Consider the following 23,830-nt stretch of genomic DNA (forward strand, 5'->3'; position numbering starts at 1 on the left):
GGCAGAATAATCCCTTTCACCCCAATAGGGTTCTTGGTAGTCCACCCATAACCCTAGGGTCTAGCGTGTTCTTGTCACTCTTTGTTTTGGAAGTATGCAGTAGAAGAAATTGTGTCGCTGGAAAAAAAGTTCTTGGACCATTACTGGAGTCATGAAGGATTATACAAATCGTCCAATGTTGGTTCATTGTCCAGACAGAGCATTAAGGAACTAAATTACCAGAGCATACATCTGGTGAAAAGCAGCAGTTTTTTGATCCCGAAGCGACCCTTTGGATATTTTTACAGCCGGCAATCGACCTTTTGGAATCCCCATTTTCCTGTCTCCAAGTAGCATCTGGTAAATCATGGAACATCACCAGGTACAAGTGCATCAACATTTGGATATACTATGAAGCCAGTTTCACAACTTGATCCTTAGGTTAGTAATGGGCGTGATATTTATAAGGGCAGAATAATCCCTTTCACCCCAATAGGGTTCTTGGTAGTCCACCCAAAACCCTAGGGTCTAGCATGTTCTTGTCACTCTTTGTTTTGGAAGTATGCAGTAGAAGAAATTGTGTCGCTGGAAAAAAAGTTCTTGGACCATTACTGGAGTCATGAAGGATTAAACAAACCGTCCATGTTGGTTCATTGTCCAGACAGAGCATGAAGGAACTAAATTACCAGAGCATACATCTGGTGAAAAGCAGCAGTTTTTTGATCCCGAAGACGCCCTTTGGATATTTTTACAGCCGCCAACCGACCTTTTGGAATCCCCATTTTCCTGCTTCAAGTAGCACCTGGTAAATCATGGAACATCAGCAGGAACAAGTGCATAAACAACATTTGGATGTACTATGAAGCCAGTTTCACAACTTGATCCATAGGCTAGTATTGGGCGTGATATTTATAAGGGCAGAATAATCCCTTTCACCCCAATAGGGTTCTTGGTAGTCCACCCATAACCCTAGGGTCTAGCGTGTTCTTGTCACTCATTGTTTTGGAAGTATGCAGTAGAAGAAATTGTGTCGCTGGAAAAAAAGTTCTTGGACCATTACTGGAGTCATGAAGGATTATACAAATCGTCCATGTTGGTTCATTGTCCAGACAGAGCATGAAGGAACTAAATTACCAGAGCATACATCTGGTGAAAAGCAGCAGTTTTTTGATCCCGAAGACGCCCTTTGGATATTTTTACAATCGCCAATCGACCTTTTGGAATCCCCATTTTCCTTCCTCCAAGTAGCACCTGGTAAATCATGGAACATCACCAGGAACAAGTGCATAAACAACATTTGGATGTACTATGAAGCCAGTTTCACAACTTGATCCATAGGCTAGTAATGGGCGTGATATTTATAAGGGCAGAATAATCCCTTTCACCCCAATAGGGTTCTTGGTAGTCCACGCAAAACCCTAGGGTCTAGCATGTTCTTGTCACTCTTTGTTTTTGAAGTATGCAGTAGAAGAAATTGTGTCGCTGGAAAAAAAGTTCTTGGACCATTACTGGAGTCATGAAGGATTAAACAAACCGTCCATGTTGGTTCATTGTCCAGACAGAGCATGAAGGAACTAAATTACCAGAGCATACATCTGGTGAAAAGCAGCAGTTTTTTGATCCCGAAGACGCCCTTTGGATATTTTTACAGCTGCAATCGACCTTTTGGAATCCCCATTTTCCTTCCTCCAAGTAGCACCTGGTAAATCATGGAACATCACCAGGAACAAGTGCATAAACAACATTTGGATGTACTATGAAGCCAGTTTCACAACTTGATCCATAGGCTAGTATTGGGCGTGATATTTATAAGGGCAGAATAATCCCTTTCACCCCAATAGGGTTCTTGGTAGTCCACCCAAAACCCTAGGGTATAGCGTGTTCTTGTCACTCTTTGTTTTGGAAGTATGCAGTAGAAGAAATTGTGTCGCTGGAAAAAAAGTTCTTGGACCATTACTGGAGTCATGAAGGATTAAACAAACCGTCCATGTTGGTTCATTGTCCAGACAGAGCATGAAGGAACTAAATTACCAGAGCATACATCTGGTGAAAAGCAGCAGTTTTTTGATCCCGAAGACGCCCTTTGGATATTTTTACAGCCGCCAATCGACCTTTTGGAATCCCCATTTTCCTGCTTCAAGTAGCACCTGGTAAATCATGGAACATCACCAGGAACAAGTGCATAAACAACATTTGGATGTACTATGAAGCCAGTTTCACAACTTGATCCATAGGCTAGTATTGGGCGTGATATTTATAAGGGCAGAATAATCCCTTTCACCCCAATAGGGTTCTTGGTAGTCCACCCATAACCCTAGGGTCTAGCGTGTTCTTGTCACTCTTTGTTTTGGAAGTATGCAGTAGAAGAAATTGTGTCGCTGGAAAAAAAGTTCTTGGACCATTACTGGAGTCATGAAGGATTATACAAATCGTCCATGTTGGTTCATTGTCCAGACAGAGCATGAAGGAACTAAATTACCAGAGCATACATCTGGTGAAAAGCAGCAGTTTTTTGATCCCGAAGACGCCCTTTGGATATTTTTACAGCCGCCAATCGACCCTTTGGAGTCCCAGTTTTCCGGTCTTCAAGTAGCACCTGGTAAATCATGGAACATCACCAGGTACAAGTGCATAAACAACATTTGGATTTACTATGAAGCCAGTTTCACAACTTGATCTATAGGTTAGTATTGGGCGTGATATTTATAAGGGCAGAATAATCCCTTTCACCCCAATAGGGTTCTTGGTAGTCCACCCAAAACCCTAGGGTATAGAGTGTTCTTGTCACTCTTTGTTTTGGAAGTATGCAGTAGAAGAAATTGTGTCGCTGGAAAAAAAGTTCTTGGACCATTACTGGAGTCATGAAGGATTAAACAAACCGTCCATGTTGGTTCATTGTCCAGACAGAGCTCAGACAAGTTCTCAGATCCCGAAGAACCTCTTTAGAGTTTGATACATCTGGCATTCAACCCTTGGTACTCCCTAACTCAACTAGATATGGGTCAATAATGCAATTAGAATTCCTGCAACTTAATTTTTAATTTTTCATTGTCAACTGTATTTCTTAAGTTTTTTAATTTATTGTGAAAACTTTCTGTTGACATTGTGCAACTTTACTTTTCACATAATATTGTTAAGTTTCCTTTGGCATTTCATTGTACATTTCTATTAATTTATATCTTTATTATCTATATATTAATTTAATTGTTTATTTTGTTCATTCATTTTCCAAATTGTTTTTTATTTGGTACTTTTTTGCATTGAACTTTATTTTAGTGGCTGTGGAAAATGTAAATTGTTTTAATTTAATGTTATTTTACATGCTATATTGTTATTCATATTTTGATGTTTCATTTGGCATGTAATTGTACATTTTTCTTTTTTTTTCTTTCATTTAATTGTCCAGTTTGTATTGTTTGTTTTTACTGAGTATTTGTTTTATTGAACTTAATTTGATTAGTGTACAAAATATAAATTTTAAGGGCTAGTGCCATTTCATTGTACATTTCTATACATTTATTTCTTTATTGTCTATGTATTCATTTTAATTGTTTAATTTGTTCATTCATTTTTCCTTGTTGTTTTTTTTCTTTATTGTGAAGAGCTGAGTGGAGTTTACAATGCCACTTCATCAAATCAACAGACTCACACAAACATGAACAAAAGTAAATAAAAAGTAAAAGCATGATAAATTGTTGCTTTTGTCTTTAACTTGTATGTTTTACCTTACCATTTCCTTTGGAAACCCTGAAGGCAAAATTCTGTATTATTTAATGTTCCACAGAGACCTTGGTACAAGTTCAAACCTTTCACCAGGAGTGCTAACCACCTCTGGTGTGAGCCGATTTCCAAATGTCAACCTCAGTGGAATAAATGTATTAGTGAGGGAAGAGAAATATGTTACCCTGAATAACACCCTATTCAATTATTTGGTTACAATCAACTGTGTAACATAATTTGAGTGCCGTTGCTTCATCAGTACTTTCTGACTACATAGAGCTCCAGTGTTATGGGGAGGCACTGTGTGTGTCTGTCTGTGGCAGGTAGAACTGAACATGAGCTGGCTGCTGCAGCAACAGCAGCACCTAGTGGACTTTTCAATAATTATCAGCAGGGCAGCTTCACATTTTTTAAACAAAAAACATTATTATTATTATTATTTGGCTGGCTCTTCAAAAATTAAGCCTTTACCAGTCCTTACGCAAGTGGCAAAGTAGTAGTATAGTTAATTAAACCTTTATTTTTCCCAAAGGCTACATAAACGCATGGGGTGAGAAGGCTATAAACCATGCGTTTGTTGTTTCTTTTACAATGATGAATTTGTCGTGGAATCATAGTTTATTTCAAACTTAACCACCTCATTTTACTGTTTTGTTTTTACTAATCCATCCCTCCCACATGCACATAATAAATACGATTCAGTGAAAAATGTTTAATAGTGAGTAAAATACATTGAAATCCCTTTCAAATCAAGCAACTACTTTGTCTTTATTACATCAAAATATGCAAACGTATATTACAGTTACTTGTTACTTTTTAGTAAAAATTGAATTATTTGATTTTTAAAACATACTGCTTTTATACAAATATACATAGGGATATACATGATCACAGGATATTTAAACAGTATTATCAGATCCTACATCATTCATGGACACCTGGAAGATGGCATTACTGGGTTCACCTTGAAATGACATCGAGTGATATATACATAATTTTAAAAGACCAAGTGGAACTTGTTTATTGGCACATTTTCCCCAGTCAGTCAAACAGTCTGTCAGTTTAAGTAACAGTGTAACTGGGCAGTGGGAGGCTCACAGAACAACATATATGAAGAGAGCCATGATGGCAGCACTGATCAGCCCAGAGATAGGAACTGTGACAAACCAGGCGATGAAGATGTTCCTGAACAGACGCCAGTCAACTGATTTCCTGGAGCGCAGCCATCCCACAGCCACCACGGATCCCACCTGTGTCGATATAAAAGTCAGATGTGACCATTGGGTGCACGCATTTGCAATACTTTTAAAACACCTATTCAAAGCTGAGCCTACTTTTAATCATTCATCTATTTAGGTTGAAGTTTCAGAGTTTCGTCACCTTGCAGTGTGTTGTGCTGACAGGAAGACCAATATTGGATGCCACAACAACTGTGAGTGCTGAAGCCAGCTCAATGCTGAATCCACTAAATTACAAAAAAAAACATGTTAGTATGCTTTGACTATCAGATATATTAGAATTGTTGTTGTTATGGAATATGAATGTGTGGCATACCTGGAGGGAGTAATGGGTGTAAGGTCTTTGCCCATGGTCTGCATCACTCTGCGGCCCCACACCCAGAGTCCAGCGCAGATGCCCACTCCGCCGTAAAGAAGCAACCAAATTGGTGTTGGATTGTTGGACATCACTGAGCCGCTCTCATACAGAAGCCAGAGAGCCACCAGTGGACCAATTGCATTGCTAGTGATAAAAAATGCTGTATATAACTTATCTGAATAAACAGCACATACATATATATATATATTTCTCAATAGAAAACCACCTTTGCCTACCTGACATCATTCCCACCGTGAGCAAAGGAGCCAAAACATGCTGTGAGTATCTGCAGGAACTGGAAAAGCAAGGAGACAGCAGGTTGGTCGACTTCAAGCTCATCTTCTTCCAGAGTGAGCTCCCTGCCAGCTTCTTGAGTCACGTTTACTTCCTGGACAGCACTCCCATTGGTCACTGCCGAGCTGTAGCTGCTGTAACTGTCCACCCTTGGTCTTCCCTGCAGCCCACCATCCAGCTCCTTGTATTTAGGATCTCCTTGAATGCCATAAATAGCCATTGTATAGGAGGTGTAGCTGTTGTTCCTCCTGATGGGCCGCTCCTCCGTATCACTGTCACCAATGCAGTCACCGACCTTAGCCATGTGAAGCTTGTGGAGCAGGTCTTTGTAAAGCCCAGAATCTTTGTGGATAGTGTGGGACCGGCCACTGTGAGGATCAGTGATCATCATGGGGCCAAATGTGCCATTCAGACCTATGAAAATAAAGCCTTTATTTTATTTCAGTTGGTGTACTTATTTACTTACTTGTCGTTATAAAACCACTGAGGTCAGTTATTTTGAGATTTACAAAATCGGATAAAGCTTAAATTAGGTAATTAATTTCAAGGGGGTCATTTTAACCATTGCTGATATCCAAGTCTTTGGTGTCCATGCCATTGTTGTCCAAATCAGCTTCCTCTGAGCCTCCAAGTCTGAAAGCCACCTTCTGACTGTCTGCTGGAGGACTCTGGGGTTGAGTGTCACGAGGGCTTGAGGGCTGCTCTGCTGGTGCAGGTTTGCTGGAGTTCTCCATTAGTGGAGTTTCACAGGGAGCATCAGCGGTTTCTCCTGATGAACATTACAGATGTCCAATGAGATTGAGTACGTCACACAAAAAGTTGTATTATTTAAAAACCCTCAGTTTCGTTATAGTAGTTGGCTACTCAATTTTGTATGCAATTTCAGCCAATATAACTAATTTTTATTCAAAATGCATTTGTGAGAAGAAGTCAAAAAGTGTAAGATTTACTCACGTTTTATTTTCTTCTTGAGGTATGGACAGACAATGAACCAAACGACCAAAGCAGTGATGAATGCACAGCCCAGCGCAATACTCAGAGTACCCCACCAGGGCATTCTGTCAAAACCCAACACTGTGCACACGAGACAGGGACATAAGAGAGAAATCTGTCTCAGATAAGGAGAAACAGTAACTGCTTCTTTCATATATTCAAAAGTGATATTGCTCCTTTCAAAATAGTGAGAAGGAAACTCTTACAGTGCTTATACAATCCTATATTGTTGAGACAACTTTTAGAGACATTGTAACATCAAATAGGTCTCTGAAAAAATGATAAATAATAAGTCTCAAAATAAGTTTTCTCCCAAAATGTGATCAAAATTGCTCAATGGCCTGCTCCAGTGTTTCAGTGTGTTCTTACAGATAACAGTATCAACAAGAGTGCACACTCCTCCACTCAGATAGTGCTATTGCAGCCGTTAGGACACTTCTATTAATAGTCTTTTCTGGATATAACACCTAAATTGCCATGGCTGTAACTGCAAGAATTAGACAGCTTAATGCAGGTTAGTATGACAATACTGACTTTTCCCTCACAGACACAACTTACCTATTTTCTCATGTAGACAACAACTAAAAAGCCACACAGTAAAAACAGTGGCTTTCATTATCAACATGGATGTGAAGCCATAATAGCCACAAACATTGTTGATTGACACAAAATAATGGTTTTCTGTATCTCTGTGTCAGAAAATAAAATTTTGGCTGGAACATGTGTGTAGTGTGAGAGGTGCACTCTGCTGTATAACGGTGTAATTTTGCATAGCTGGAGATATGGTGTGTTATATCTCTTGACCCACACACACCGGCCTGCAGCCTTCAGTGAAGGGCCCAGGCCAGTTGACTGCTTGATAAGTTCAATCCTGCAAATGAAACAAAAGGGAGTAGAAATTGCCCATTTAATAGTTGAACCTTTCTTAAATCCCCATTCAAGTGGTTTTACTTTATTCTGTAGTCTTCTGCAATCAAGTCCTATTCAGTGTCTGGCCGTTTTATCACTGGTATTATCTTAAAGGGAAAGCATCATCAGACAGAAACGCCAAGGCGGGTACATTTTTGGTTTAAAACGTCCAAATTGATTAAAAAAAAACAATCTATCGTCTATTGTGACCTACTATGTCCTAAGAAGACTTTCCTCTGTGTCTCCAGTGACGTTTATTCAGGCCTCATATTGCTTCAGGGATTTCAACAGCAGCTGTGTGAATAAAAAAAAAAACATGGGTGTAGAGTGTGGACGTGGTACTCACTTGGTGCCCCCGTAAACATGATGGAGAAGAGGTTGACACCCATAGTGACGGCATAGAAGATGGGAAGAGCTCTGATGCCGTTGGGTACAGGGTCAGCCTGTGGAAATCAGTGTGTGAGCGCAGGAGATGTTAGCAGTGCCTACAAAGAGACGTTTCACCCCTCTAAATGTCTCAGATGGCTTCATTTACATAACTGTTGGAAGCCCAAAGAGGCCAATTATCCAAAAATTTACCAAAAACCAAAAACAACGATTAGCAGATTTAAGATTTAAGTATAGTGTAATTTTAAATGCAGGAATTTTACTTGTAATGGAGATTTATATTATGATACTGGTACTATAACTTCTGTAAAGGATCTTAAAGGTCCAATATCATGCTCCTTTTCAGGTTCATACTTGTATTTTGGGTTTCTACTAAAACACGTTTACTTGCTTTAACGTTCAAACAACACATTTTTCTCATACTGTCTGAATATATCCGTATTTACCCTCTGTCTGAAACTCTATGTTTTAGCACCTGTCTCTTTAAAACCCACTCCTGGAAAGCCTAGTCAGCTCTGATTGGTCGGTGTTTTCCAGGTCTTACGCATCTGTGCTCTCAGCCTCTCTGTGCCATCATCGCTGTCGGGTAATGACTCTAAGGTCGCGTTCACAAAGCCTCAGGCAGCTTTGGTGATTTGCCGCAGGGTCGCGCGAATGCCACTTAAAGTACCAATTTGTGTGACCCCCTGTTGTGTTCTAATGTTGCACAATTATGTTTTATCCGTTAGATAGTTGTCATGATCTTGAAATTTCCGACCGCATTTGAAAGCAGCTTCATTTCACAGAGATAAATAAAAGAGATGGAAGGACTGAGCTTTGTGCAGGAGCTTGTTGCAGTTAACAATCAGCAAACTCCCAGGCATTTAAGTTCTTGTGATTTGTTCTTTTTTACCCTGACAGCTTTATAAACTTTACTTATGACAGCAACAGCGGTGTTTAGCGTTTACTGTACGGTTTGCTGGTTGCATGATTGGCCACCACAGCATAACGTTGTGACTACACAACCCTACAGAAGTCCTGACGGCTCGTTTAAAGACACAGTTTCTAAATACGGGCTGTGTGGATTCCTCTGTTGATTGAGCGTTTAAATACTTTCACAGTCTTTATATAGCACCTCGACCTGCTCTATTAAATAAGACATGAACATCTCAATTTTTTAAATATGGCTCTTTTAGCATGTTGTGTGTCCACCACTTATGACTTTAAATGGCACTTATCAGTCATGTACATTAGGGTTACTCTTACCTTGTTCAGAATGAATTTGCGAACAAAATAGAAGAGAATTCCTGACATGATGCCTGACAGCACAGGTGACAGGAACCAGGATGCCACTTTAGATGGCAAAAGACATTTGAAAGGACATTTACTAATGAGCTTAAGCTACACTTGTTTTTTAAAATGATGGGAACAACAACTACATATATTCACCAATGCGCAGTAGCTCCATCCATTTGACCCCTTGGTGACCTCTGGCTACCATGGAGAAGCCAATTGTGGCTCCAACAATACAGTGGGTTCCAGAGATGGGGAGCTTCAGGAATGATGCAACAAGCTGCCACACAGCAGAGCCTGCAGGACAAAAAAACGAGCAAGAACTGTTCTCACAAACGTCCTTAGTCAAGTCTTATATTATGTTCATCAGAATTATTATTGAACAACTCTTGCAAGTTTAAAAAGTTATTTCAATGTCATATACATATTGTAGGCTGTGAGAGCGCTTACCGCACATCGCACTTATGGATCCTGCCATCAGGACATGTTCAGAACCGTTGTACATCTGAACGTCAATGATCCCATTTCGGATGGTCTCGCTGACTTTGGCCCCCAGCAGCACTGAGCCCACCGTCTCAAAGACAGTAGCCAGGATGCAGGCCTGGCGTAAGGTGACTACTCCAGAGCCCACTGCCGTACCGAAGGAGTTGGCCACATCATTGGCCCCCACAGAGAAAGCCAGGATGAAGGCGATGATGAAGCCTATCACCAACAGCCACAGGTATCCTGACATGGCAGTCTGAGAGGCTATAGCCACGGTGGTGGCTGCAGCCAGGGTTGCTAGTGTAGTTGTATCCATCATTATTTGCAAATTAATTTAATTAAAACAATTAAGTTGTTCAATTATGCCAATTTATTAGTTTGACTGTGACTTATGAGGTAATGTGTGTTTATAAATAAATTTGTACCACAAAATGGATTAAGGAACCCCTCAGTTCAATTCTAAAATGGGAATAAATCAAAATATATTGCTAGCTAGGTATGTAGGGTATTTCTGTAGGCTTCATCATAAAATGACAGGGTAAAGAGACGGGAGAGACGTCCATTGTGGCAACAAGCCTCTGATGATACACACACTGCAAAAACACACAAATAAGGATAACATAGGTTAGTGGTTAATACTTTAACTGGAGTTACATATTAACAAGGCCAAAAGTAGCTGACGAGACCAAACAGCGTGCATCATTTTGTTCTGCAGGCATGATTTACTATGATGCGACAGAGGGAAGTCATTGTGATAGTGTTCTATATCAGTAGTAAGTCATTACTGGGGGAAAACACATTAGAGTTTGGCATGGCTGCACTACCGTGGAAGTTATCTCTCTGAACAGGAGGTTCACATGAAGTATATTCAATTCAATTCAATTCAAAAAACTTTATTTGTCCCCGGGGGGCAATTCAGGGCACACAGAGCAGCAAATAACGACAGTGCAACTATACAAAAAACATTTTACCTATCAACAAGAATTAAGTGTAAAAGAAGAATAAGTGTCAGGATGTTTGTGTGTTAGTACAGGTTAGAGTCCAGTCACAGAGTTAGATACGGAGAACAGCAGAGAGGAAAGTGTCTAGATGTTAGTACAAGTTAAACACACACAAGTCACAGTTAGATACATAGAACATTGTCGGCGTGAGATGTAGAAAGACATGCGTGTATCAGATGTAAGCAGACATGTGAACGGGTGTATATGATGTAAACATGCAGTAGACTGTTGAAACAGGTATAAACAGAACTGTGGTGCAGAAAAGATGGACATTAAATGTAGACATTATTTTATGACAAAAACAGGAAGAAGACTGAATATATAGATGCATCATGCTTTACATGTTTTTTTATAGGCATTAGTATCCCACAAATACTAAAGAATACTCTCATATTTTAAGGGTTGTTGCTGCCCAGTGTTATTGTTATGGTCATCACTGTCACAGGCTGTAGTACAGTGGCATTTATAACAGTGACTACACTTAACTCCCTGCACTGCCCCTGGGCTGTTAAGGGAATTTCCAGGATATGTTAACGATGAAAGCTAATATTTAAATAAAATGACATCCTTGTATGTACGGAAATGATGTGAAATGTGTCCCTGTAGCAACAGTGAACAGGAGAGCGTTGCATAATTGTATTGCCTGTTATAGTAGCCTCTAAAATTCCAGTTGCGAAATAAAAGCACCAATAAATCCACTTAAAACTTCAAAAAGCTGAGAAGAATTGGCCCATTCAGTCATTTCCAACAAACTCACTATTAGTATAGAAAATAACGGCGGGTCTGCGTTAATCCTACTTAGCAGTTCTTGCACAATTCAAATGGAGCGACGACACAGAAGGAGAAAAGTAAAAAACAGAGAGAAAGAGTCAAATACTTACACGCGAGACCAAAGTCAAAGTTTCCGCCGCGTGTTTGAGTCCGAGCGCACTGCGCGTGTCCTGCTCACAGGTGAGAAACAGCCCGAGCGAGTGTGAAATGCAAAGTAGAAGGATGTTATTTGCTGCTTTCGGAGGAGGGGACACTGTACCGTTTGCAGACTCCGGTCGGAGGCTGGCTTATATAGAGAGCTGGAGGAGAAGCCACACACGCCTTTCCCAGTCCGGTCATGAGACCGCTTCTCCCTAAAGCTGATGTTTTGCTTGTTTGTTGGCACGAAAGGAATAATTACAGTTGTCTTTGATTATGTTTCTTTGCCGCATTTGAACCCCCCAAATCCCCCAAATGATGTTTTCCCTCACCACCGCGGAGACGCACAAATGTCTTTTGTTTTGCCTAAATATAACTTCTTGCTCCTCAGACACATCGGCCTATTTCAGGCTACAGTGTGTTTGTGGTAACCGGGGTTTATGGTTGTATTATTATTATGTGTATAATGCTAATATTCCGATAGTATTCCTGGATACTATGTATAGTTCGGCTAATTTTGTGTAAATACACACATGAGAGAAACAGTGCGCATGTGCAGCTTCTAGACCGATGGCCCAGATCTGATGAGTAGCTGATGTGATGGGTTAAAGTGATGAGGGACAGGTGATGATCTTTTTCATTTAAATTACCTCCACTCTGCTGCCACCTACTGGCCACACCTAATATTATAATGTTATAAAAAAAAAATAGTTGTCTCTAGCCAACAACTTTGTGTTGATGTAGCCTAATTAATGCACATTTATGAGGCTATTAACTTGTTTTAAGGGTATTCACAGTATTTACCTCTATGTCTCTGTCTATGGAGAATCACATAGTGTGTACAGCCCATCGAGAAAGTGTATCCAAGCAGAACATGAACATGGAGCAACAGTTTGAAACTGTGTTACTGATCAACCTGATATTCACCCTCAACCAGTCACAATTCCACGAGACTGTCAGGCCGACATCAGCGTCAGCAGAATTGACTCGTTTGTGAACTGCTACACTGCCTCCAAATCTGCTGATGAGTTCCTCTTCATTAATAATTTATTTAGGGCCTGTTTGATCGTGTAGTTAGCGTTGTTACACCTGACAAGTCAACCCGTGCACACAAATGCTACCTGTGTGGAATATTTTGACCTCTGAAAAGCAAAAAGTCAATTGCAAGTGGAAGTGACTCACGATTGCACTGAAAAAGAACGTAAAGGTGACAGAAGCAGTCAGCACACATTTGACCTGCACCTCATGTCCACTATTTATGTGTGCTTTAGATCATGTAAAAAGCCATCGAGCACATCCTGTGTAAACCGGTCAGTGTATGATTGTAAACTGATGTTGGAAAAGCTGTTTCAGATTTCTTGTAACATTTTGTCAAATGCAGTGTTACAGGCATTTAGAAATTATGGTATAACTCTATTTATTGGTTTATTGGTTGAATTATCGAGCCTACATAATATCCCAACCCAGCTCTGAGACACCTGTTGCAAACAAATACAACACGCAACAAAACAAAATACAGAAAAGAGAGACAAGGTAAAATTATCTAAATTATGCTCTATGGATATGTAAAGTACTGTATGTACCATGCCCATAATAAAACATATATGCTACCTTGTAGTATGCACATTTACATGGCGTCCACATCTCACACTTGCGTCATGTGCTTTCTTTTGTCGGCTTTTCTTATCAGAAAAGTCAAAAAGTTATGTTCTGCTAAACAGAAATTTGAGTTTGCTGGCAAACTTATACAATTTTAGTGGCAATAGATTCACAAGAGAGCGGCTGTGCCAATATTATTCCCCATGTGACACTTCTCTGAGATACAGTATTCTTCAAACAGGCTTGAGGTGGTTTTACTAACTGCATTGAAAGCTTGTTATCTATGAGCCATTCTCTTACACTTTACTAATTAATTGAGTGTGTTCAATCTCACTGACATCATTCCCAGATACCAGTAGAATCATCAGAATTCAGCAGAGTTTGCATTTCACAGCCACTGGCATATCATTTGTGTGCACAGTAAATAAAAGAGGACCTAGATCAGAACTTTGCAGGACCCCACCCGAATATCCAGATGTTCTGATCTAACCCCTTTAACATCACAGACCTGCGTTCTTCCTGTAAAGTAAGAAGTAAACCATTTTACGACAGTACGTTTTAAACCCATACATTTAACTTTGACAACAGTATGATTTCACTGCGTCAAAGGCTTATGCTGTACATGCATGTTCAGTATGCTGCTTCTGTCATAAAATATCTGCAATATAATCTTTATCCATATATATCTTATTCAAGTCTGGTTAATGCATGCTTTTGTACAGAACTATGGGGGATTTCTATAGGTCTTGTGGTTTGCTTTGAAATGCAAAATATTTGAAGTGAGTATTTTTCAAAGTTTATCTTTTTCTATTTTTGATATTATTAAATTGTATTGTGTATGTTCACTGGTTTGTTTACCTATTAGTATTACTACCAGAGGTGAAGATTTGGGAACACAATGACACTTTTGTGAAATGACAAAGTCTGAGTGTGTGGGTTACATCCTTCTACTGCTCCCATGTCTCCAAGATCACTTGTACTGGATAAAACTAATAGTTGTTTATGTTTTTAATAGAACGTGTCATGTGGGTTATTTCCTGCACCTAAAATAGGGATTGTAATGATCATTGGTTGAACAGAGGCCTTAATGTGTAGAAAATGCAGAAGGCAGGGCTTCAGTGTCACCAGTGGCTCAACAACATATAGAATTATGCCATTCTGAAAACATAAAAACTTGCACACGGCTAGTTGAAATAATCTGTCTTTTTTCATCCGTCAAAAGTGTTTCAGAATAATGGGCTGACTAAAAGTAGGTATGAGCAAACTTTTTTTTTTGATATATCCAGATAATGTCACAGTAAAATTGTTATGTCAGGATAACAGAATTAAATTAAAATAAATATGAGCATCATCATTGATAATAATGCTTTTGGTCTTAATGCGGAGGAAACAGTGTTTGATTAGTTACATATTACCCCATTACAAACTGAAATAGTAGTATAAGCATCACATGTCACCCTAGGATTTAAAAATTATAATAGTTTTGATGATTTTTACGTTATCATATTGTAGGAGATTACATGTGTGGTGCTGCAATGTTTTATTCTAGGTCCTCTTTTATTTATTGTGCATATAGATGATGTGCCAGTGGCTGTGAAATGCAAACTCTGCTGTATGCTGATGATTCTGTATAACTGGTATCTGGGTATGATGTCAGCGAGATTGAAAACGGCTTGATTCAACAGCTGATCGGCCGACAACTGACATATCACTTTCCCTAATTCCTCGTACTTCCGGCACCTTTTCTGGGACCATACACACCTATGATCTTGACCGTTATTTGATCTCAACTACTCAACTGTAAAGTTTTGTGACAGTAACTCCCACGGTTGGGAAGCGGTCGTGGTGACAAAATCTTATCTGTAGACAGACAACCACATAAACACCAAGCAAAATGCTCATAACTGCCTCTTTGTTAGTCTCTGCTGGCCCACATTGTTATGTTTGATCATTTAAATACAAAGAGGTTGAACAAGAACCTTGAAAATGAATCATACACTCCGCCACAACAATAACAGCCATTCCATGCAATCATGTTCTCATAAGATTAGAAGTGTCATTTAAATGATTTACAAAATGCTTCATGTTGTGTTGACAGTGATCTAACTTATGACAGACCAGACAAAGTGCAAGAACTTTCCCAGAGGGCTCGGCTAATCTTCCGTGCCATGGTGCATCCTTAATTATAATGCCATGGTAAAATGAAGTTAAATGTTGTTTTCTGTTATGTTTGAGGTATTCCGAATTGTAATCATCATTATTGTTGCTTCAGTCAACAATGTGCATTTGTTTTGCAGCAGCTTGAGAATTTTTTTCTCTTAACATTCTCATGATCAGCTGTATTATACCATTTGAGCTCCCACTTTCAACTTAGCTGTTCTAAACGACAGGGCCCAAACGCTTCACACATTTCATTTGTCTTATAAAGCAAACTTGCATATAGTGCATTAAATACCGTAGTGTATCAATAAACAGGTAAATGTCCTGAAATTAAAGTTAATTACCTTCAAACCTGCAAAGATAATTAATATAATTAATAAAGACTCTCGCTTTTTTATTTCGTTTAGCAGTGCCGGACACATAAACTTGACATTATGGACGAGAAACACAAGTTTGTATAGTCACATAAAATGGGACGTGGATTAAGAGTATTGAATGAGGAGTGGCGTGCAGTAGTAAAAACTTATTATGGAGACGCCTCCTAGTGGTAAGCAAAGTACTCACTCTGTTTTCGGTCTCAAGTTGACCTGCAGATCTGTGTTTGTTTTTCTGTGCTGTTCATCATGCAACATGAGAACCGTTTGTCATTGATGTCGGCTGTTAAAGGTTTTCCTAAGTGCCTCTAGATGGCATCAATGCCCCTGTTCAAGTTACACTGGATAATGAAAATACTCCATGTGGAAATACCAGTTTCAACACTTAATGAGTAAAGTTAGAACCAGCAGTTTGGTCCCTATTTGCTCCTGTAAAATTAAACTCATTGCAAGATTTGTTTGGTGTGAGCTTTATGTTTCGTACTGTTAAGACGTTTTGTGCAGATGTCTTAAATCAAACCACCCAATGACATTAACTTATACACTGTACACTTTTAATGGTTTACGCATTTAAGCGTAAAAACACATTCGCTTGACATTTTCCCTCATTCCCCTTCCTGATTTACAACTTACTTCACAAAGTGTTCAACTTGTCAGAACAAAGTTATTTTCCACTTCTTTCAAATTCACCAACTCTGTAATTTCAAAGGCAGAAGATTCTTTTTAATGTGGCTTATCATATTTAAAGTTAGACAAGATAGGACATGCAAATAAGTAACTGAAGAGCTCGGCTGGTTCTCATGCTCAGGCCTATATTAGCCCAACCCTTGCCTCCCCTCTTCCCTCCCTCCTATCCCTTGCCAAACAGGATCTGTAGGATAGTCATTTTCTCAGGAGACAGGAATGTCAGAACACAAGGCCTGGTGCCTGCTGGAACATGCACCCTGCATTCCCTCAAATTTGCAGGGAAAAAGTCCCTAACCTGTTGCTCACACATCCATTTAATTTCCACTCAGTATGGGGAAACAGCTCTCACTATAAATGCCATGTATGCACCGGATGAGTTGTAGACGCACGTTGACTCACTACTGATATTAGGTTGTCTGGTGCACCACCCTGCCCAGTGTCAGTTCACAAACTTCTAATTTAAAAGTTAATTTATCCATTTTGTGACATCCTTAGCTTCCCTTTCTGAAGATATTCCAACAAAAATAATAATGTTTTTATTTGTAATCAAAAGTTTGTTTGTTTAAAAAAAAAAGAAACTGTTTGCCCAATGATACTATACAAATAGGCCTTTACAAATGACAAACACACAAAGCTATTAAAGGATTTTTGAGATTTTTATTTTTTTCAAAGTCTTTGTTAAAATCTCTTTTGTGTACAGCCGATAAGCATACTATAATACAGCGGATAGACAAGTCATTTAGACTGTAGGAACCCAGGTGTTATCACAACATAAATATAATACAATGAAATTGTGGCATTCAGGCTGCATCAAAAGAACGACACAAAATTCAAGAAATGTTAAGGATTATTTGGCTGATTTTTCAATCATCCCACATCACCATCTACAGTAGCTCAGGTATTCAGATGCTATCAACAAGCAGAGGATAGAAATGTAACAAAAACACGGACATCCCAATTATTGCTACATTCATCTGCATCAATGTGTCTTAAAGTTTGGACACACAGAGGTCCGAAGTGACAGCACTCCTGCATCTCTTAGCTCGCCCTCTCAACACTAGCGCTGGCATTTCCATTGCTCGACAAGCAGAGCTGAAGGCAGTGTAATGTTTAAAATCACAGTTTCTTCCCATGTCAGAGGTTGTTTCTGCTTTAAATGACAGACCAGCGGCTGGAAGTCGGCGATGAGCTGCTGGTGGACTCTTTGTGGGACTGATTCAGGCTGTGGCTGTAAGTGGGGGAGTGAGTGACACTTGGGCTGCTGGGAGGTGTAGAAGAACAGGAGGAAGACTTGGATTTGATCTGCAACCACTTGTCTCCCAAAGCCTTGGCAAAGTGGTCATCCACAGACACGCTGATGGAAAGCTGCTGGGAGCGAGCTTTCTGGTAGTTCACTCCGAGGCTCCTCTGGAAATGCTCGTCAACGACGTGGTCATAGTTGCATTTGGAAATCACTGCAAGAGAAGAATGACAAATACACGCCTCAGTGAGTCAGGGAAAGTGAGCGGATATCTGCATTATGATGCATGTGTGATGATTAGGGAGTGACCGTCTGGCGGGTGAGCTCATTTGTTAGAGTGTGAGACTAACCTGATGAGGGGCTCCTGTGGACCTCAGACCTGCAGGAGGGGTTTCTTGAAGAGGAGACGCAGGTGATCACAGAGGGACGCATCTGGAACATAAAAAGAATTGGGTCATTTATAAATTGAAGAACTAAGAAAAACTTTACTTCAGCGTTTATAACACATCAACGTGTTTTCTCTTCATCCCACAAAGCCCTCACCTAAACCTGGCTGGGCACTTCATCCCACTACAACAAAATAGTGTACAAAGTTCAATTTGTAAACAAACTAATTTCAAAAACCGATTAAACTGGTTAGGTTTGCCCGTGAAAGTCAGATCACTCCCAGTGTGGTGGCATATGCAGGTCAAAGAGAGAGCAGTCTGTTTGGTCTTGTTGATTGAATTCCTCCCTCCATTGCTCACATTTTCTTCCCGAATCCGGCTGGATTGCATAGCGTGGACAAGCTTAGGCCTGTATAAACTCTTGTAAGAAGAATGCCTGTGCAGTTGGATTCACAGATGGGAGATGTACCACTCCTGTGGGTAGCCTGGAGCTACACTGAGACTACAAAGACACTTTTCATAAATTACGACAACCCAAACATCTTTGAGAAAAGCACATTGAACAGGTTGAACACAATCAGTACTGAATTACCTGGATTTGAGTGGGAGCAGAGCTTTTGGTTTTTGCCTCTGTGCTCTCAGGGTCTTTTCTTGGTTTCTTGATGAGGGCAAGTGGTTCATCCATGACTGGTGCATAGTACACATGGGTGGGCAGAGGGGTCGTGGGGCTGGGTGTTGGACTCCAGGTTGATGTAGGGCTCTGTTGCCTGTGGAACACTGCTGGTGCTGGTGCTGGCGCTGGTGCAGCTTTTTGGGCAGCTTTTCCACTGCTTCTGCTCAGTACTCGCTCTCGCCTGAAACATTTATCATTAGGAAATGTCACATCTCTTTGAAACCATCTGCAGATAATGCATCATCATTTTGATATTGAATTAATATTGTAAACATGAATTTTACCAACCTTTCCTCCAATGTCAGACCCCTCTCATGGCTGCGCTTGCGCTTGACTGGATGCACCGTTGGGGCTTGAGCCCGGTCATTTGCGATATGTCTGTATCGGTCTTCGCTCCTGAGGTGGGGCTGACCTAAAAAAAGAAAATGAAAGAGCAGACTTAGAATAAGAGGCCTTAAGAAAAGGTTTTCTGGTTATCTGCTTATTTACCAGAACAAACTCTAACAAAACAAACGGCCATTTACTGGCATTAATGATTTTACTACAGTGACAATGGTGTGTGATGCACTCAGTGATGAGTAACTGCTTGTTTTGATCCATGACTTCGACCTGTATGACAGCTTTTCGTGGGAAAAGTTTTTTTTTTTCACCGTTAATTGTAAACTCCGTTAAGTCGTAGAACTCGATCTACCTGATCGGCAATGGTTACAACACTACACAGCTGATTCAGTGCTAACGGTAAATGTTGTTTTTTTTCTCTTGGCATCTTGGCATTCAGCACTATTACATAGCCAAAAGGGAAATCAATAGATAGCATTCAGTCTTTGAGGACCCTGTTTAGGCAGCACTGTCAATGGACCATCAAAGTGAAAACACACACGATTTTTGCAATTACACGAGTTGAAACACATCAACAAGAAGCATATGATGTCACTAATGTGCTGAAGAAGAGAATTGTGTATGCAGATTACAAGTTAAACCCCCGTAATGATTTTCCATGTTTTATGAACATGACTCATTAAATCCAATCCAAGGAACAGGAGTACTATTTTTTTTACTCTAGTCAGTAAGCTCACAAGTTCAAATCTGCCATGCATACAGTCAAAACACAAAGCATTGTTTGAAAATGTATTGGTGGCACAATTAGACTGTGGCCCATTGTTTCACTGTATGCTCAGTTAACACTTGAAAAGCCACATTGATGTGGTAGTGGGAGTCCTTCAAAGCTCCTTCAACTGTATTCAAAACAGTCATTCAGTGCTTTAGAATGCACCACAATAACATTCATTTGAATTCAACAATGAGGTGATTATGTGTTTTGATTTGTAAATTGTCCACTGTTTTCACACCCCCAGTGCTCACTGCAATCCACATCTCCTACTGACCGAACACTCCAACACCTATGAGCTACACCTATGAGCACTTCACACAACACAGTGTAAACGCACAGAGTGCCATTGTGGAGGGGGGTGGCAGGTATAACCACACCTATGCTGATTTTCTAATGCCTCGGGCATGGGTATTTCTTCCTTGTTATGCTGCTGAATATGCTGCCTGACCTTCCGATTTGCTGTGTTTACTCAGATTGTATGGATATTCAGTGGAACCACAGCATAGTTATGAGAGACAGCACAATTTACAGAATCTAAGTTCAATCATGAGGACGTTAAAAGCCAATTTCAATAAGTATATTTCAAAAATTGAATGATGCTGCTAGTGTATTTGTGACTGTCATAACTTATGATTTTGATTTCATACTGTATTTACATAAATATGGAAAGATCAAATGTAACCGCTTCTGTTATGGACATGTATTAATGTATAAGATTGTGGCATGGCACCAGACATAAACATATATAACAAACATGTTATACACTAAAATGATATAGAATAACCACAGCAGATAGATATATGATTCCACTGAGTAAAGTAAAGTATTCACACTCCTCAAGCAACATGAGGCAACAAAAGAAATCATGCTTACCTTCTAAAATGTAGACCTTGAAGCCACTGCTCATCCGGGTAATGTACTGGAAATTAGCCACAGCCATTGCTCCTTGTCTTTGTCTGAGTGAGGCCAAATACAGAGGAACACCTTGACTGCTGGATCTTACAGGACACAATGAGCCTCAGTTATAGATTGTATTGGAAAACGTAATGAGATGCTGGGTCTGAGCTCAGCCAGGTAAAGTATCAGGTGAGTGCAGATAGGTGGAGTGGCTTCCCTGTGACTCATCCCCTGCATTCAGATTGGCTGCTGGGGGGGCCAATCAAAGGCCCTCATTCACTCAGAGTTGTTATTGTCCTGCAGGCGGAGTGAGCTCACAGGTAGGCCAGTCTGAAAGGTAGAAAGTGGAGTAACTAAATGTCACAGTAACACAGAATCCACAGATTCCAATGATTAGAGGGGCCTTTGCTTGATTTAAAGCTCGGTATACAAAAATACACATTTTTTTGGGTCATGACCACTTTTTTACCCACAACTTTCTAAGATTTAAGAATGAAGAAAGTGAAGTGTGCCTTTTGTTTCCCTCCATGGACTCACCACCTGTCCCACTCCCCTCCCTTCCCTCCCCCCTAATCTGCAATCTCACCAAACCGCATTTTTTCGAGCTTTTAGCCCACCGGAGCTCCAGTCATTCCACTGACCTGCCCATACACGCACGCAGCTGTACTGTGAGCCTGCCTCACCACTAATCCAAAGGCTTTTGTTGATGGCCAGACAAAGACTCCTAAGTCCTGAAAATGCCGCTGCCATGAGAACAATCCCGCCTGAGCATACTGAGGAGTTTGGGCACATGAAGAAAGTCTCTGGAGACCACACACTCAAATCTTGCGTGGCATTGGCACTGCTGAAAAAAAAACCAACCATTGTGTGTAATTAATATTATAGATATGCAAACATATCAATCATGAATATTGATGAGAATCCATAAAAATCATCCTCTGCTACCCTGCTCATATAGCTTGTTTCAATCCATTTAATACTGATTCTTTTCCTAACATAGCAGCTGGTAGAGAAGATTGTTTCAAAAATGAAAAGGACTGTGAATACACACTCACTGTGCCTGCATTTTTTAAGTCTTTGTTGATATTGTCCAAAATATAATTCTATAATTCTACTTTAATTGATGACTCTAAAATTGCCCGTAGGTGTGAATTGTTGTCTGTCTCTGTTCGTCTCTATGTGCCCTGCGATGGGTACCCCGCCTCACATCCAATGTCAGCTGGGATCGGCTCCAGCACCCCCCGTGACACGGACCCCAGGATAAGCGGTTGAAGATGAATGAATTAATTCTACTTTATATTTATTATTTAGGCTGTAGTGGGTGTTGGTCTTGTTGTACTGGAGTGCATTATATTGAAAGGTGTTTATAATGTACTGGCCCTCTCATGTATGTAATTCATTTATAAGAAACACCTCTCAATATAATGCAGCCCAGTTCAACACCACTGCATCGAACTTCAGCAATAAACATGCAGGTAAATTCATACTTCTCTGACTGTGTCAATCAAAACTGAGCATTTTTCTCTTTGCAAAGACAGACGTCACAGAGCTGCTGTTGTGGATCGCATTACACTGAACAATCTAATGTATTGGCCAATGTGTGTAACAAGCTTGGTGAGAATGAAATGTGTTTTATTGTTATATTAAGCTCAACAGTGCCCCTTTAAGTCATACACTGCAATAACATGCCATCATAGCCTACACTATAGGGTTCTGCATAGCAATAAAATCAATAATAGCAACATGCGGTGTTTGCTATACTGTTCTTGAAAAGCACGTTTGCTCTCCGGCACATTCCAGGACGTGTAAACATTTTTAAAATTCAAGGAATCCGGCCTAAAAATACACCGAATCTGAGCGATCGTGTTTTTCTAGTGTAGCATTCCTTGTCCCATGTCTGCATCTCAGACAGCTGATGTTGAAAAAAAGAGTGATGATTAGGCAAAACGTTTTTGGTTTATCAAGCCCTAGTTTGATTTTATTTAATTGGATATTAGAGTAGGCTACTTTGTTTATTTAAACTATTGGTGTATCATTAGCAAATATGTGTAACTCAAGTCAGTTTTGATGACTTGCAACTTGACTTGACAGAAAATAAAAGACTTGAGACGGTACTGGACTTGAGACAGGATGACTCGAATGACTCGTCAGTGTATGTGAGGGCTGATATTTGCTAAAGTTACCAGATAATGACTGATATCACCAATTAACCCAACCACCAAAGTCAAACTTGACATTTTGATTAAGAAGAAATAAAGAAAGAAATAAGCTTCAATTTTTTGATTTAATTTGATGTAGTCTGTCAGTACTTCACTGTTTAAAAGTGTTGGGGAGGGGATATTCTGAGATAACTTTTGTTATGATTTGGCACTATAAATAAAATTGAATTGAATTGAATTGATATGTTTTTGATTTAATTTTTATAAAGTTATTTGTTTTTTGTCTGATTACTTTCATTTAAAAATCAAAAATCCAATATAAACTATTATCTTGTTAAAGCATATTAAAATTATCACATACATGTAAGCTTTAATTTAGTCGTTTTTGAGTATTTTGTCACTAAACATACCTGTCTCTACCAGGCATCACTCTACTGATTAAGGTAAGAAATGAAATGCTCTCTCCGATGTGTGTCTGAGTCTACAGGGAACATGGTTTAGTCACCCCCACATAGTGCAGTTTAGGCCTCTTCCTAGCACTCCCTGGGGGTCTGTGTTGATTACTGACTCTGGGTGTCACCAACAGATGGCGCATCACTCACAATCGATATTGACTGTGCTGAAGATCAAAAGTAAACACACCGTGTCAGCAGCCTGACAACCAAACGGTAACTGCTGCATTATTGAACACAACAGGATGCAATATCACATCAACGCCCATAAGCACCCCAGGGAGTCAACAGCCTGCTCATGTCTGACAGTGACCGACGCCCCTGTCCCCCTGCTCTCATCAGCACCACCATCATATCCCAACACAGAGCTGTGTCAAGTCAGACAAACACAGGTATAGCAATTCAGGAAGTTAAATAGTTTTCCCCATTAATAGATTAAAAGACTTAAAAAATATATTTGAGCGATATTTCATCTGCCACTGCTTTAAATACTTTGATATAGGGCAGCAACTAACATTTATTTTAATTTCAACGAATGATTAATGAATT

At 39.8% G+C, this 23,830-nt stretch overlaps 2 protein-coding genes across 2 annotated transcripts; both read right to left on the minus strand.

Annotated features, from left to right (window-relative positions):
• Positions 1-4,793: 4,793 nt before the first annotated feature.
• Positions 4,794-9,952, minus strand: slc20a1a (solute carrier family 20 member 1a; the record flags this gene model as incomplete). The annotated part of the gene is made up of 10 exons (XM_083911934.1): positions 4,794-4,949; positions 5,080-5,164; positions 5,254-5,439; positions 5,532-6,003; positions 6,152-6,358; positions 6,544-6,663; positions 7,838-7,934; positions 9,124-9,209; positions 9,307-9,447; positions 9,601-9,952. 10 exons carry the CDS (start codon positions 9,950-9,952, stop codon positions 4,794-4,796), a joined length of 1,902 nt encoding a protein of 633 aa, XP_083768060.1.
• Positions 9,953-17,040: 7,088 nt separating this feature from the next.
• On the minus strand, positions 17,041-20,804 carry vgll4l (vestigial like 4 like). The gene is made up of 5 exons (XM_083911902.1): positions 20,647-20,804; positions 18,951-19,074; positions 18,582-18,843; positions 17,954-18,035; positions 17,041-17,817 (listed from the first exon to the last, which is right to left on the minus strand). Exons 1-5 carry the CDS (start codon positions 20,711-20,713, stop codon positions 17,516-17,518), a joined length of 837 nt encoding a protein of 278 aa, XP_083768028.1. The 5' UTR covers positions 20,714-20,804; the 3' UTR covers positions 17,041-17,515.
• Between the last annotated feature and the right edge of the window lie 3,026 nt (positions 20,805-23,830).

Source organism: Echiichthys vipera, assembly GCF_963691815.1.
Source record: "Echiichthys vipera genome assembly, chromosome: 4".
Classification (NCBI taxonomy): domain Eukaryota; kingdom Metazoa; phylum Chordata; class Actinopteri; order Perciformes; family Trachinidae; genus Echiichthys; species Echiichthys vipera.